Source organism: Trichomycterus rosablanca, chromosome 4, assembly GCF_030014385.1.
Source record: "Trichomycterus rosablanca isolate fTriRos1 chromosome 4, fTriRos1.hap1, whole genome shotgun sequence".
Lineage (NCBI taxonomy): Eukaryota > Metazoa > Chordata > Actinopteri > Siluriformes > Trichomycteridae > Trichomycterus > Trichomycterus rosablanca.
Genome location: NC_085991.1, coordinates 23423289 through 23438721, shown reverse-complemented (window position 1 = coordinate 23438721; position 15433 = coordinate 23423289). Strand labels below are relative to the sequence as shown.

The 15433-nt window shown below is 42.3% G+C and overlaps 1 protein-coding gene across 1 annotated transcript; it reads left to right on the top strand.

The window, feature by feature from the left end:
* Positions 1-314: 314 nt before the first annotated feature.
* On the top strand, positions 315-13324 carry LOC134311467 (collectin-12-like). Its single transcript, XM_062993099.1, has 6 exons — positions 315-516; positions 801-851; positions 4929-5054; positions 7970-8056; positions 8237-9280; positions 12679-13324. The coding sequence occupies exons 1-6, from the start codon at positions 510-512 to the stop codon at positions 13110-13112; spliced, it is 1749 nt and encodes a 582-aa protein (XP_062849169.1). The 5' UTR covers positions 315-509; the 3' UTR covers positions 13113-13324.
* Positions 13325-15433: the final 2109 nt, after the last annotated feature.

Sequence of the window (15433 nt, the reverse complement as noted above, 5' to 3'; positions counted from 1 at the left end):
TGCTGTGAGGCGACACAGTGGTAAATGTAAAAACAGAAGCATGGGCTTACATAACAGCAAATTATTATAAAAAAAAAAGTCACAAGTGTAACTTTTTTTTTTTTTTTACAGAAAAGGAAACTTTTGCACCAATGTCATGTACACATGGAAATTACAGGCGAATGTAAACCATTGGTAGTAATTGAAAAATTGAAAAATTGAATTAAATTCGGAGTCGACTCATATAGTTCATGTAAAAGAGCCGAGTGAACGAGCCAGTTCATTCCCGAACGACACAGTACTGTATTCTTGGATCAGCTGCGGTTCAGGGCTGTTCGTGCGGGGCGCGTTGATGACATTTGCTCATTTTATGTTAAACTTTTCTCTAGAAGTAGTAAAGCAAGAAGTTTAGCAGTTTTTTACTCAAAGAGCTATAAACCGAGTAGTATGCACATAGTTTTGGTTAAGGAGTTAAGTTGTAACATAAACGAATCTGAAGCTTTATTGCTGAACAGTGAGTGTCAAGCGCAATGAAGGGTGAGTTATTGTACATTTTACAATCACACGATTTACTGCATATGATAGAAAATAGGAAAAAACACGACAAAATAATTTTCGAGTGGTTGGGAGTGTGCTACATCTGATAAGAATGAATAGTCCTTAGTAAGAAAGCATAACTTTACTGTTTTGACATTAGGACACATTGGTATTTGAGATGCATCCAGTGGCATTAAGGGTATAAATGATGAAACTGTTAAGTTAATGTAAGGTAATGACATGAGTCTTTCTTGTTTGTGTCTGTTTTTTATTTTACTTTTCAGACGAGTTTGCTGAAGACGATGATGTCCAATCATTTGGATACAGGAGGTTTGGTAAGCATGTTTTCTATTCTCTAAAATGCATCAATTTGTTTGGGTCAATCTAGCATCATGAAAGTAACATTTCAACACATATTTACTTGGATGATTCATCTCATATTAACTTGGATAATGTCTGCACAAACTCCGTGCCAGTGCAGCAGTTTGCACATCTGGTTATGTCACCAGATGTTGCATTGAGAACAAAGAACTATATTTAAAAGGGATGTGGAATTGAAATCTTTAAAGCACGCAATTGGCAGTTGGAATAAATTGTTCATCTATTTCATTATTTGTACTAACAGTGGGTTGCAGAAGAGTTGGCACCACTTGGAATCAATAAACACAATATTGGAACACACCCTGGACAGACTGAGAAGAATTGTGAATGTAGACAATGCAAGGCATTTCATCAACAGAAAACACAGTTTTGAACAATGTTGTGGTTTTTTAAAGATACAAACCCCATTTCCAGAACAGTTGGGGTGTTTTGTAAAATGCAATAAAATAAATCTTTATTTAATTGATAAAAGTAGAAAAAAAAGATTTTCAATGTTCTGTTAATCAACTTTGTTACATTCATTGTAAATTGTAAACACATTTGGAATTTAATGCCAGCAACACATTCCAAAAAGAGTTGGGACAGAGGCGTGTTTACCACTGTATTCTGTCACCTTATGTATTAATGTGACTTTGTAATGGTTCAGTAACTGGTGACACCAATTGTTGCAGAAAATAAGTGAAATTTACCTAAATTCTTGCTTGATACGGCACTTTAGCCTCAACAGTCCATGGTTGTTGTCATCTGACTCTCCTTTTTATGTTGCACCTACATAATACATTTACAATTATGACTTTTTTTATGACAATTATGATTGAGGGTTAAGGACCTTGCTCAGGGCAGCCTGGCAGTGGTGGGGCTTCTGATTACTAGTCCAGTACCTTAACCACTGGGCTATTACTGCCCTTACATAATGGCAGACAGATCTGACATAATAGGAGACAGATCTGGATTGCAGGCAGGCCAGTCAAGCACACACATTTTGTGTCTATGTTTGATCGAATACAAAATGAGGGCTGGAATTGACTTGCTGAAATCATCATGTACATCACCTTGATGGCAGCAAGTGTCTTTTAAAATCTTAGTCTGCTTCACGGAACAATGGAACCTTCATACATATGCAAGTCACCCATGTCATAGGCAATGATCCACCCCATACCTTGACAGAGGTAACACCCCAAAACTTTAATTGATAACAGTCTAGATCAGGGGTCAGCAACCTATGGCACGTGTGCCAAAGCTGGCATGTGAAGCGCGTTTGCCTGGCATGCTGATTGGTAAGAGTAAAAAAATGTATTTCATCCTCAGGGCTGAGCCTTATTAGTTGGACCCGTCCTTACACCCTATGCCATATGCTCACAGGGACTAAGCCTGATAGGGTCTCTCTCTCTGTCAGACTGGTGCAATTACGACCTCTGCTGACTGATTAGAGGCACCTACACAGAGATGAGGAAAGAGTGCTCTTAGGGTGTGTCTCTCCGTACACAACGCTAGGTGGCACAACACTCGTCAATGTGTGGGTGATAAGATGCATGCGGCTTGCTGCCCACGTTTCGGAGGGGGCGTGGGTTAGCTTCGATCTCCTCAATCAGAGCAGAGATCGGCATAGGCGGAGAGGAAGCACGATGCAATTGGGAAATTGGACACGCTAAAGGGGGAGAAAAAGGGGAGAAAAAAAAAGGATGATGCTGACAAAACGGAATCAGCCAAACGAGCAATTTCAAGGTACAAGAAACAGACGAGTGTTCTTCAGAATTTAAACCATGGTAAAAGTTTACCTCATATACACCACAGATGGATCATCTTTGCAGAGAAAGTCAGGGACAAGGATCACACTGACATGTAAGTTTAATTAACTGATTAATTGGTTTGTCAGATACATAGCAACAATTTGTGTTATATGACGTATTTGTGTTATGATGATGTATTCCATGGCACACTTAGTACTTCATCTTCAATTTATTTTTTTCATTGGCAGAGTACAAAAAAGGTTGCCGACCCCTGGTCTAGATGGTCCTTTTTTTCTTTAGCAACTAACTGTGGACTCAGCACGTTTCCATTGTCTTCAGACCATCTGAGATGAGCTTAGGCTCATTGAGATGTTTCTGCATAGAATTGATGCACTGCTTTCTATTTGTGTAACAGAGTTTAGGTTGAATTACTTCACACAGTAGACTGTAACATAGCCAGTGGTTTTCTGAAGTACCTCCGAGCCCATGGGGTTACATTTATCACAATAGCATGATGGTTACTCATACAGTGCCGTCTTAAAGCTCTAAGCTTACGCACATTCAACAGTGGTTTCCGGTTGTGCTCTCCATGGACCGAGATATCTCCAGATTCCCTGAATCTTTTGACTATATCATGAATAGTAGATGGTGAACCACTAAATTATTTGCAACCTTGCCTTGAGAAATGTTCTTTGTGAACTGATAGGCAGTTCTCTCTTAGGGTTTGGCACAAAGTGGTGAGCCATGAACAAATCATTGCATGTACAGACTGATCCTTAACTTTTTTTTAGTGTGTTGCAGGCATCAAATTCTGATGTGTTTCTATTACAAAATACAATGAAGTTGATCAGTGGAAGCATGGAAAATCTGTCAGTTCTCAGATTCTTCTTTGTACTGCGTTTTACAAAACGTCCCAACATTTCTGGAAATTGGGTTCATATTTACAAAACATTTATATAGATTTAGTACTCAATTCATTCTGGTCAGGGTTGTGATGAATTTGCAGCTTACCCAGAAACACAGTGCAGTGCAGGAATACATCTGGTGATACTCAGTTTGTAGCAGGGTATCACATGCACCCATTTTCTTACACCTAGGGCCATTTTAAAACTGCAAATCAACCTACTGAAATAGGAAGTGGAAGGAAACAGGACATATAGAAAACATAGAATTAATTTGATATACTTCCAAGAAAATATTATCAATAGGGGCAAAAAGACAAATATATAACATTAGTACGTTCTTACAGAACTTTTATTTGTGTGTGTGCACGTCTGCTGTCTTTCATTATTACAGTCAGCTGGGAAATCATTCAGAAATTCTTCTTGCTTTTTTTTTCTTGCTCTCATTGGCTGGGTCTACACATTACATGTAAAAACAACCCCATTCAGCTCTGTTTTATCTTATTGTGACCCAAATTAGTTTTTTTTTTTTCTTTGTGGTAAAGTGAACAGCACAAATTAAAACTGCCGATCCTGTATGGGCCACTTTTGTTTGTATGACTGCCATCAGATAAGTATGTGACTGGCAGCACTCCAACCTCACAGCCAAAACAGATCAGATTAAAACCACCTCCTTATTTCTACACTTACTGTCTATTTTATTAGCTCCACTTACCATATAGAAGCACTTTGAAGTTCTGCAATTACTAACTGTAGTCCATCTGTTTCTCTGCATACCTTTTTAGCCTGCTTTCACCCTGTTCTTCAATGGTCAGGACCACCACAGAGTACGTATTTTTTGGGTGGTGGATCATACTCAGCACTGCAGTGATAATGACATGGTGGTGGTGTGTTAGTGTGTGTTGTGCTGGTATGAGGGGATAAGACACAGCAGTCACTGCTGGACTGAGAATAGTCCACCAACCAAAAATATCCAGCCAGCAGCGCTCCATGGGCAGCGTCCTGTGACCAGTGATGAAGGTCTACAAGATGACCAACTCAAACAGCAGCAATAGATGAGCTGTCGTCTCTGACTTTACATCTACAAGGTGGACCAACTAGGTAGATGTGTCTAATAGAGTGGACAGTGAGCGGACACGGTCTATACAAACTCCAGCAGCGCTGCTGTGTCTGATCCACTCATATCAGCACAACACACACTAACACACCACCACCGTGTCAGTGTCACTGCAGTGCTGAGAATGATCCACCACCCAGGCTAAAAAGGTATGTAGAGAAACAGATGGTCAGTAATTGTAGAACTACACAGTGCTTCTATATGGTAAGTGGGGCTGATAAAATGGACAGTGAGTGTAGAAACAAGGAGGTGGTTTTAATGTTATGTTGTCTCTGATTACAGGTTTCCAAGATGGAACTCAATGTACCAAGTATAAGAGTGACTTCGTGGCTTTGAAGACTGCCATCGGTCTTCTCTACCTTCTTTGTGCCCTTCTTACCGTTGCTGTAGCTGTAATGGGTTACAAAGGTAACACACCCACACTTCTATCTCTTCTTTCCTTTTAATTTCTTGGATTGGTTAAAATCCTGTCAGTAATGACCACAGATTTCTTGGCTCAGTTTTGTCCGCTTTGTTAGCGTAATTATGTTTTATCGGTGTGTTTCTGTCAGTTGAGCATGAGGTTATGTTGGTGTGTGTGTGGACCTCTGTCCAAGATTCTGTGGGGTCTGATTCCAGCCAAGAAAAAAGTACTCAATTCTGTTTGGTCACTATGGTTACTCTAGCGGCTTTGTTTTGTTTTTAGCTAGCTTTGACCACAGCCTTTGTGTGTGTGTATATATGTGTGTATATGTGTGTGTGCACTTTACAATTAAATATAAGGGTGACTTTGCAAGGACATGGCAGATGTTAGTTATCGAATATGCCACAGAGCTAAAGTCCTGTAAAACTTGACCAATTCTCCTAGCTTTTCAATTGTTTCCATATGCCTTAACAACTGTTTTTGTAATGTGCTATTATGTTCATAGTGAGAGAGTGAGTGAGTGAGTGAGTGAGAGAGAGATCTCTCATTAATCTCACTTTTAACACTGTTTTAGTTTCTGATAATCTACAGTATCTGTTTAACATAGCATATTAAGACTTCTTTATACATATAAACACCGATGAGGCATAACATTATGACCATACGTTCCTAATATTGTCTTGGTCCCCCTTTTCCTGCCAAAACTGTTAGGGTGCCTGCGACGTCTGGTGAACGTAACACCAGTTCCCAGCGTTGCAGGCGTTACAGAACAAAGAACAGTGTGGCCTCAAATAGGAGGCCAGCTGATTAGGGCGAACGACCTGCAGCTGCGAGCTCCCTATTTAAGGGGGCGTCGCCAAGCTGCAGGCGTCGCACCTTTGTCTTGGTTTTGTGGGCTTAGCTGCACCGCACCAGCCCGTACCTTTTTAGGGCCAGACAGGTTACCCCAGACGCTATTAGAGCGTAAGGGTGTGTAGGTCGCAAGGCCGAGGTAAATAGGGTTTTATTTCTCTTTGATAGGGATAGATGGTGCGATTTGTGCAGCCCTCGTGCTGCGTTTGTTTTCAGGGTTGCTAAGCACCAGCTAATGCGGTTAGCATCGGGCTATTGCTAAAGGCGCCCTCACTAGGTTTCCGCAGCTCCTCAGGGCGTATACCGGTGTCCGAGTTCGCTTATGCCCGTTTGGCTCAGCGGTTAGAAACACCGCTTTAGCAACGGCACAACCCCGGTTCAAATCCACGCCTTACCACTCTTTCTCTCTTTCTTAAAGATCGACTCCTTCCCAGCAGGTGATTGGTGACACAGTCGATTAGTTACGCTAAAAAGATATTTAGAGTATTCCCCGCATTTTCCCGGATAGTATCCGTGGTTTTCACTGGCTCATCTTACGAGCTTTAGGCGAATACTGTCTCAGCTGCGCCATAGCGTAGCACCTAAGGCATTCACCTAGCGAGTGAGCGACCAGGGTTCATGTCTCGCAGTTATTGTTTCTCTTGTGTTCTGTTTTCTTCTTTTTCAGTTGCCTGCAGTCAGCGGTCTCATTCGGGATTCACCGAATTGTTTTACGTTTGCTTGTTTTGTTTATGTTTGATTATCCTTCGTTGTGAAATTATTATTTATTGTTAATAAAAATAATTTTATCTCTGCATCTTTGGGTCCAAAAGCCTCTCTACATAACAAAAACAGCTCTGACCTGTCAAGGCATGGACTCCACTAAACCCCTGAAGGTGTGCTGTGGTATCTGGCACAAAGATGTTAGCAGGAAATCCTTTAACTCCTGTAAGTTGTGAGGTGGGGCCTCCATGGATTGGACTTGTTTGTCCAGCACATCCCACAGATGCTCGAATGGATTGAGATCTGGGGAATTTGGAGGCCAAGTCAACACCTCAAACTCGTTGTTGTGCTCCTCAAATCTTTCCTGAACCATTTTTGCTTTGTGGCAGGGCGCATTATCCTGCTGAAAGAGGCCACAGCCATCAGGAAATACCGTTTCACGAAAGGGTGTACATGGTCTGCAACAGTGCTTAGGTAGGTGGTACGTGTCAAAGAAACATCCACATGGATGGCAGGACCTGAGGTTTCCCAGCAGAACATTGCGCAAAGCATCACACTGCCTCTGCCGGCTTGCCTTCTTCCCATAGTGCATCCTATGGTAAGCGATGCACACGCACCCGGCCATCCACGTGATGTAAGAGAAAATGTGATTATCAGACCAGGCCACCTTCTTCCATTGCTTCGTGGTCCAGTTCCGATGCTCACGTGCCCATTGTTGGTGCAGTGACAGGGGTCCATCTACTTTCAACAGTGGACAGGGGTCAGCATGGGCACCCTGACTAGTCTGCGGCTATGCAGCCCGAAACACAACAAACTGTGATGCACTGTGTATTCTGACACCTTTCTATCAGAACCAGCATTAACATTTTTAGCAATTTGAGCTACAGTAGCTCGTCTGTTGGACCAGCGGGCCAGCGTTCACTCCCCACGTCCAACAATGAGCCTTGGCCGCCCATGCAGTTTTGGAGATGCTCTGACCCAGGCATCTAGCCATTTGCATCTTGTTAAACTGGCTCAAATCCTTACGCTTGGCCATTTTTCCTGCTTCAAACACATCAACTTTGAGGATAAAGTGTTCACTTGGTGCCTAATATAACCCACCCACTAACAGGTGCCGTGATGAAGAGTAATCAGCTATTCACTTCACCTGTCAGTGCTCATAATGTTATGCCTTGGTGCATTGGTGGACTGTGTTATGTGACAATGGTTCTCTGAAGTACTCCTTTGCCACTGAGTCTCTATTTATTACAGTAGCTTGATGGTTTTTCATGCAGTGCCATCATAGGGCTCAAAGGTCACCTTAATTGAAGACCTTAATTTTTTTGCAATCTTGCATTAAGAAATGTTCTTTTTAAACTGATTTTAGTGGTTCAGAGGGTGGATGATGTTACCCAGGGATATTACGGCTATGAAGGAAAAATTGGTGCTATGGAGACGGATGTTAAAAACATAGGTAAGACTTAATTTAGTACCTACTGCAGCTCAAAGTAAAAATAGTTAATTATGTCATGTTTAGTGTAACATTTTTACTTGTTCATACGCTATTCTATTTCTCTGGCTATCTGATGTCTTTGATGGCTCATAGCAGTTAGCCTTTGTTTGTTACTTTAATGGTGATCATGTTTGGTTTCAGATAATGACGCTGGTGAAAAGTTAAGAAATGCATCCAGTGAGTTGCAGGTGTTTCGTACTGGGTTGTCTGCGCTGTGTCAGAAGCTAGCTGCCATCTCCAACCATGTCAGCAGCAATGCTGCGATCCTGCAGCAGCTCAGAACATCCTCACAAAATGTGCTCACTCAGCAGGGATATCTGCGTACACAGATGAACGCCCACACCAGTGCCCTGCGCTCCGCTAATGCCACTCTTCTATCAGCAGCTGCAAAGCTGCCTGCGCTGCAGCAGACTACAGCACAGCTTCAGCATGACCTACAATCACACATCAACACACAGCGCACGCTTAAATTCACCACAGACCGGCTTAAACTTACTCACACGACGCAGGACACCACCACAACAGTAATGCAGCGTACTCTGGAAACGGTAGTGGAGAACACACAGGGCATACGGCGGGACCAGCTAGGTTTGCAGCGGGACACGCAGCTGGTAAGCAGCAATGAAGACTGGATTCGGGAAAAGATCCAGACTCTGGAAAAGACAGAGTTTACTGCTTCTACTCAGGTTTTGGCCACTGCACAAGGACTGGATGAGGTGAACAATCAGCTGGTTAACATTTTAAATCAAATTCTTAATATCAGCGCACTCGGCGATGCTAATGCAGCCAGCTTGCGGGACTTGCTGGAGCAGCAGCGGGACTATGGTGGTCGGACAAGCGGCCGCTTTGACAGAATGGAGGAGCGTCTTGATGCAGCAGAACTGGAGGTTGACATGGTGACTGGGAATCTGAGCTATACAACATGGATGCTAGGGGGTGTAAATAACAGGCTTGTTGCACTGCGGAGTTGCTCGGATACAGTGGGGCGGCATTCAGACCTTCTGGTTTATCTGAACAGAAGTCTGGCTGAAGCACAGGCAGATGAGTCTGCTCTAAAGTCCCAGCAGGAGGATCTGTCTAACCGATTGGGCAAGGAGGTCAGCAGTCTTTCCATTATCATGGAAGAGATGAAGCTGGTGGACAGCAAGCACTCACAGCTTATCACCAACTTTACAGTATTGCAGGGTAGGAAATGACACTAACACACACACACACACACTTTGTTAGTATGCACTGATCAGCCATAACATTAAAACCACCTCCTTGTTTCTACACTCACTGTCCATTTTATCAGCTCCACTTACCATATAGGAGCACTTTGTAGTTCTACAATTACTGACTGTAGTCCATCTGTTTCTCTGCATGCTTTGTTAGCCCCCTTTCATGCTGTTCTTCAATGGTCAGGACTCTCCCAGGACCACTACTGAGTAGGTATTATTTAGGTGGTGGATCATTCTCAGCACTGCAGTGACACTGACATGGTGGTGGTGTGTTAGTGTGTGTTGTGCTGGTATGAGTGGATCAGACACAGCAGTGCTGCTGGAGTTTTTAAATATCGTGTCCACTCACTGTCCACTCTATTAGACACGCCTACCTAGTTGGTCCACCCTGTAGATGTAAAGTCAGAGACGATCGCTCATCTATTGATGCTGTTTGAGTTGGTCATCTTCTAGATCTTCATTTTTGGTTGGTGGACTATTCTCAGTCCAGCAGTGACAGTGAGGTAATTAACAACTCCATCAGAGCCGCTCAGGTGGTGCAGCGGTAAAACACACGCTGTTCACCAGAGCTGAGATCTCGAATACATCGTATTGAATCTTGGTTCTGCCTGCCGCCTGAGGCTGAGCGGCCACATGAACAACGATTGGCCTGTTGTTCAGATAAGTGCGGGATTAAGCCGGATGGGGTCTCTCTCTCAGACTAGTGCGATTACGACCTCTGCTGGCTGGTTGGTGGCGCCTGCACGGAGATGGGAAAGGAGTGCGGTAGAGGGTGTGGCTTTCCGTACACAGCGCTGTACTGCACTGCACTCGTCACATGTAGGTGATAAGATGTTTGATGGCTGTGCACGTGTTGGAGGGGGTGTGGAGCAGCCTCGTCCTCCCCAATCAGGAGCAGGGACCAGCATTAGTGAGAGGATGATTGACAGGTTGAAATTTGATGCGCTAAAGTGGGAGGAAGGGGGGGTGGGGGGGGACTCCATCAGCATTGCTGTGTCTTATCCACTTATACCAGCACAACATACACTGTCACTGCAGTGCTGAGAATGATCCACCACCCAGAGTAACAGATGGACTACAGTGCTTCTATATGGTAAGTGGAGCTGATAAAATGGACAGTGAGTGTAGAAACAAGGAGGTGGTTTTAATGTTATGGCTGATCAGTGTAAGTCAATTGCTTTGTGCATTTTTTGTTTAATCTTTATCTCTTTTGTTAATGTTTTTTTTTTTTTTTACATTTGCTCCAAATTTAGTCATCTCCTATTTCTTTACATTGGAATCATGCCACTAACATTGGCCCTTTTGCTGGCTGAGAAGGGCTGAGACTATTACGCATCTTTTCACCTGCCTGAAAATGAAAATCAGTGAGAGCTGTATGATTGTCGGACAGAGACACGTTAAGCAAAATGCTCTATAGATAATTTATTGCTAGTGCAGGCACTTCGACCACACAGCAGAGACTGAAAATAATTTTTTGACTCGGCAAAGCCAGTCAGCCTGGGTGGCCCGGCACAGCTAAGATTCAAACTCGGATTCCAGCGGTGTTGGGTTCCTAAAACACACTGGAAAAATCTATTAACTATTTGCTTAATATGGGTTGTAGAATTAAATGCGTGTAACAATTTAAGGAAACAGGCAACCATGTAACCATGCAATTAGCTATGACAGGGTACAACGAAGAATTCTAGTGATTGGCTCTGGTAAATCTAAAGCACCCATCCCCACACACTCACAACCATAAGCAACGCCAGAGAATTGTTGCATTCTAGTGTAAATGCATTGAGCCTTTCTCTGAGGGGACAAGTGGACCTAACTCATGATAACAAAATGCCCTCAACAGTAAAACAGAGCCAGCAGATCTTCTCACTATAAAGGTTGCCATTCTTATCTGAATTGTTCTTTTGGTGTTTTAGCCCTGTAGAAAAAGACTTCCAGCACTCTGTGCTAGGGATGTAATGATACACTCTACCCACGATGCGATACGATTCACGATACTGAGTTCATGATACGATTTTCCTTTTATTATTTCTTTTTTATTTAATTTTTTAATTTTATTATTTATTATTTTTATTATTTTATAAAATAAAATACTGAATTTGTGCTGATCTTTTTTTTTTTTTTTAATCTTTTTCTATTTTTCCCTTTTTTTCCCCCCAATTTTTTCCTCGTGTCCAATTACTCTGAATGCGTCCTCTATACTGATTCAACCCTTCACCGCTGACTGAGGACGCCTCTCAACTGACATACGCCCCCTCTGGCACGTACAGTGCTGAAAATTTTGAATGCTATTGATAGTCTGAATACTTTAAATGCTATTGAAGTTATGAATAGAAATCTTTTTTTTTTATCATGTAATGCAGTGTAAATGTGTCAGTTTAGGAGCTGTAGTGTGTAATGTGGGGTAAACTTGATACAAGACAGCTGTTTTGGAGCAATTGGATGCATATTTTAAAAGTTATTGAAGTTTTAATATGCTGAAAATTTTAAATGCTATTGATAGGCTGAATACTTTAAATGCTATTGAAGTAATGAATAGAAATCTTTTACTGACAGCATTTTTCACCTGCACGAGTCGAGTTCATATACTGACGAGCACTGTCTATGGAGGGCCACACCCCCATCAGCATTATTTCTCAGCCCTGTGCAGGCGCCATCAGTCAGCCAGCAGGGGCCGCAGTTGCACCAGTTATGAGGACCTATGATCCGACTTTTTACCCTCTAACCCTGAACAACAGCCAATCGTTGTTCATGCAGCCGCCCAGCCCAGTCGGAAAGGCAGAGCTGAGATTCGATACGATGTATTCGAAACCCCAACTCTGGTGCGCTAGCGTACTTTACCGCTGCGCCACCTGTGCTGCTATTTGTGCTTATCTTTTATTCATCTGAGTAATGCATGTCCTTTTATTTATGAGGTGGGTACAAACTATGCAAAACAATGCTGCACATTTCCCTTTTTGTGTAAAAAAAAAAACCTAAAATGAAATTTACAAACAAATCCCACATTCAATGAATAAATGAATAATACAAATAAAGAAAGTATCCTCACATAAATACATTTATAGTAGTGATGTCAACCAGGCAAGGTGAATCGCGCCAGTGCCCTCTGCTGTTTAAAGTGAATATCGATTCATGTAAACTGATTTGAATCGTTACACATGTGAATCGATTTTTAACTGTCTTGTGGTGCATCGTTACATCCCTAGTCAGTGCCCTATTAATGAGCCATTTTATATTTTTTCTAAAATGTTTATATTTACTTGTTGTTTATTTTTTGGTCAACTATATGTTGCATTTGTATTTTTCTTCAACGTGCACCCTTTACTCAAATGACAATTTCCTGTGTTCTTTCTATATTTTCTCAAGGCCCTCCTGGTCCAAGAGGTCCCCGTGGTGAAAAAGGCCCAGCTGGCCCAGTTGGTCCAACTGGTCAGAAGGGAGAGAGAGGTGATAATGGACAGACCGGTGTTCCCGGCCCTCGAGGTGAAAACGGAACCCTTGGTTTTGTCGGAATGACAGGACATACAGGCATGCAAGGGTCTCGTGGAAGCCTGGGATCAAAAGGCCCACGGGGCTCCGGAGGCCGTGCAGGACCCCAGGGCACTAAAGGAGAGCCAGGCACTTCTGGCCTACCAGGTAGAGATGGACTGCCTGGTCCCCAGGGTGCTCCAGGTATAGTTGGTGATTATGGACCAGTCGGCCCTGAGGGAGAATCAGGACAAAGAGGACCACCCGGGTCTGTTGGACCGCCAGGGTTACCAGGTCCTCCAGGCAGAGCAAGACAAGTTTCAATGGCATAAACACTAGAAAAAATGGTTATAGACTCAAATGGTGAGACGCAATTGGCATGACCTCAAGAAATTGTTTGTCAACCATTTCAAAACATAAAGAAAAAACTGAATTGAGGATGTTACCTCTAAAATATCTAATGGATCAATACATAAGCTATCTGTCCCTTTCTGTGCTGTGTTTGAAACTTACTAAAACTTACTGTGCTGTGTTTGAAATTTACTAATGTTAAATGAATAAAGATGCTTTACAAACAAATACGTTTTATAATTCTTTAATAAATAAAAATGCAATCAGTGTTGAAAGTCATTCCTGCTACATTTAAAACCAGGAAGAATTGGGTTAGAAATGTAAGTCCTAGAAATAAATGTTAAGAAAATTACATAGGTGAAGCAGTGGGTAGCACTGTCGTCTTACAGCAAGAATGGGCCTTAGTCCTTCCTGCGTAGAATTTGCATGTTCTCACTGTGTTTGTGTGGGTTTCCTCCACATGCTCTGGTTTGTTCCCACACATCCAAACTTGCTCTAGGTTTAAGTGTGTGCCCTGTGATGGCCTTTGCAACCTGTCCGAGTGTTTCCTGCCTTTTGCTCAATTAATCAGTTCTACCGCAACCCTGACTAAGATAGTAATGGTATTGGTAGTATTGGTACAACAGATGAACAATGAATAAATTAATATGGCATATCTTGGATGTCAAAAAATATTAATAACAATAATATAATTACAAATTTTTTTTTGAATCATTGGATTTCAGAATGAAGGTCCTTAAATAGGGCAGTGGTAGCCTAGTGGCTGAGGTATTGAACTACGAAGGTTCTTCAAAAAGTTTCTGCACTTTTTAAAAAACTATTTATTAAGAATTTTAAAAAACAAATGACATCACTTTTCTACATAGTCACCTTCCTTTACGATGCATTTTTCCCAGCGTCATACCAACTTTTAAATGCCATCAGCAAAAAATGTTAGTGTTTTGGTTAAACATGTAGCCATTGATGCACCGCTGCTTTCACATTATCGTCACATGACAGTCTTCTTCCCCTTAAAGCTTCTTTGAGCAGTCCACAATGGTGGAAATCAGATGGTGCTAAATCCAGACTATAATCTCTCTCTCAGTCTTTCAGAGACGACACATTAATACTCCTCCTGCCCTCACTGTTTCCAACCATACTCAATTTTTTTTTTTTATCAGTGGACACTTGTTCACCTGATACACCATATGCCATATCATTATCATGTCAGTGTCATTGCAGTGCTTTATAGATGGTGTAAAGGGGGCTGACCAAGTGTAAAGAGCAATAGGCAAAAGTAAGTATATGTACACCCACACTGTCCGTCTTTATGGTAGGTGAAGCTTACATACTAGTCAATGAATTGCATTCAAGACAAAAGTTCCTAATAAAATGCTTGTGGGCGTATTTTTGGTTATACAAATTTGTTAAACCTTTTGAAACACATACAGTGTATCACAAAAGTGAGTACACCCCTCACATTTCTGCAGATATTTAAGTATATCTTTTCATGGGACAACACTGACAAAATGACACTTTGACACAATGAAAAGTAGTCTGTGTGCAGCTTATATAACAGTGTAAATTTATTCTTCCCTTAAAATAACTCAATATACAGCCATTAATGTCTAAACCACCGGCAACAAAAGTGAGTACACCCCTAAGTGAAAGTTCCTGAAGTGTCAATATTTTGTGTGGCCACCATTATTTCACAGAACTGCCTTAACTCTCCTGGGCATGGAGTTTACCAGAGCTTCACAGGTTGCCACTGGAATGCTTTTCCACTCCTCCATGACGACATCACGGAGCTGGCGGATATTCGAGACTTTGCGCTCCTCCACCTTCCGCTTGAGGATGCCCCAAAGATGTTCTCTTGGGTTTAGGTCTGGAGACATGCTTGGCCAGTCCATCACCTTTACCCTCAGCCTCTTCAATAAAGCAGTGGTCGTCTTAGAGGTGTGTTTGGGGTCATTATCATGCTGGAACACTGCCCTGCGACCCAGTTTCCGGAGGGAGGGGATCATGCTCTGCTTCAGTATTTCACAGTACATATTGGAGTTCATGTGTCCCTCAATGAAATGTAACTCCCCAACACCTGCTGCACTCATGCAGCCCCAGACCATGGCATTCCCACCACCATGCTTGACTGTAGGCATGACACACTTATCTTTGTACTCCTCACCTGATTGCCGCCACACATGCTTGAGACCATCTGAACCAAACAAATTAATCTTGGTCTCATCAGACCATAGGACATGGTTCCAGTAATCCATGTCCTTTGTTGACATGTCTTCAGCAAACTGTTTGCGGGCTTTCTTGTGTA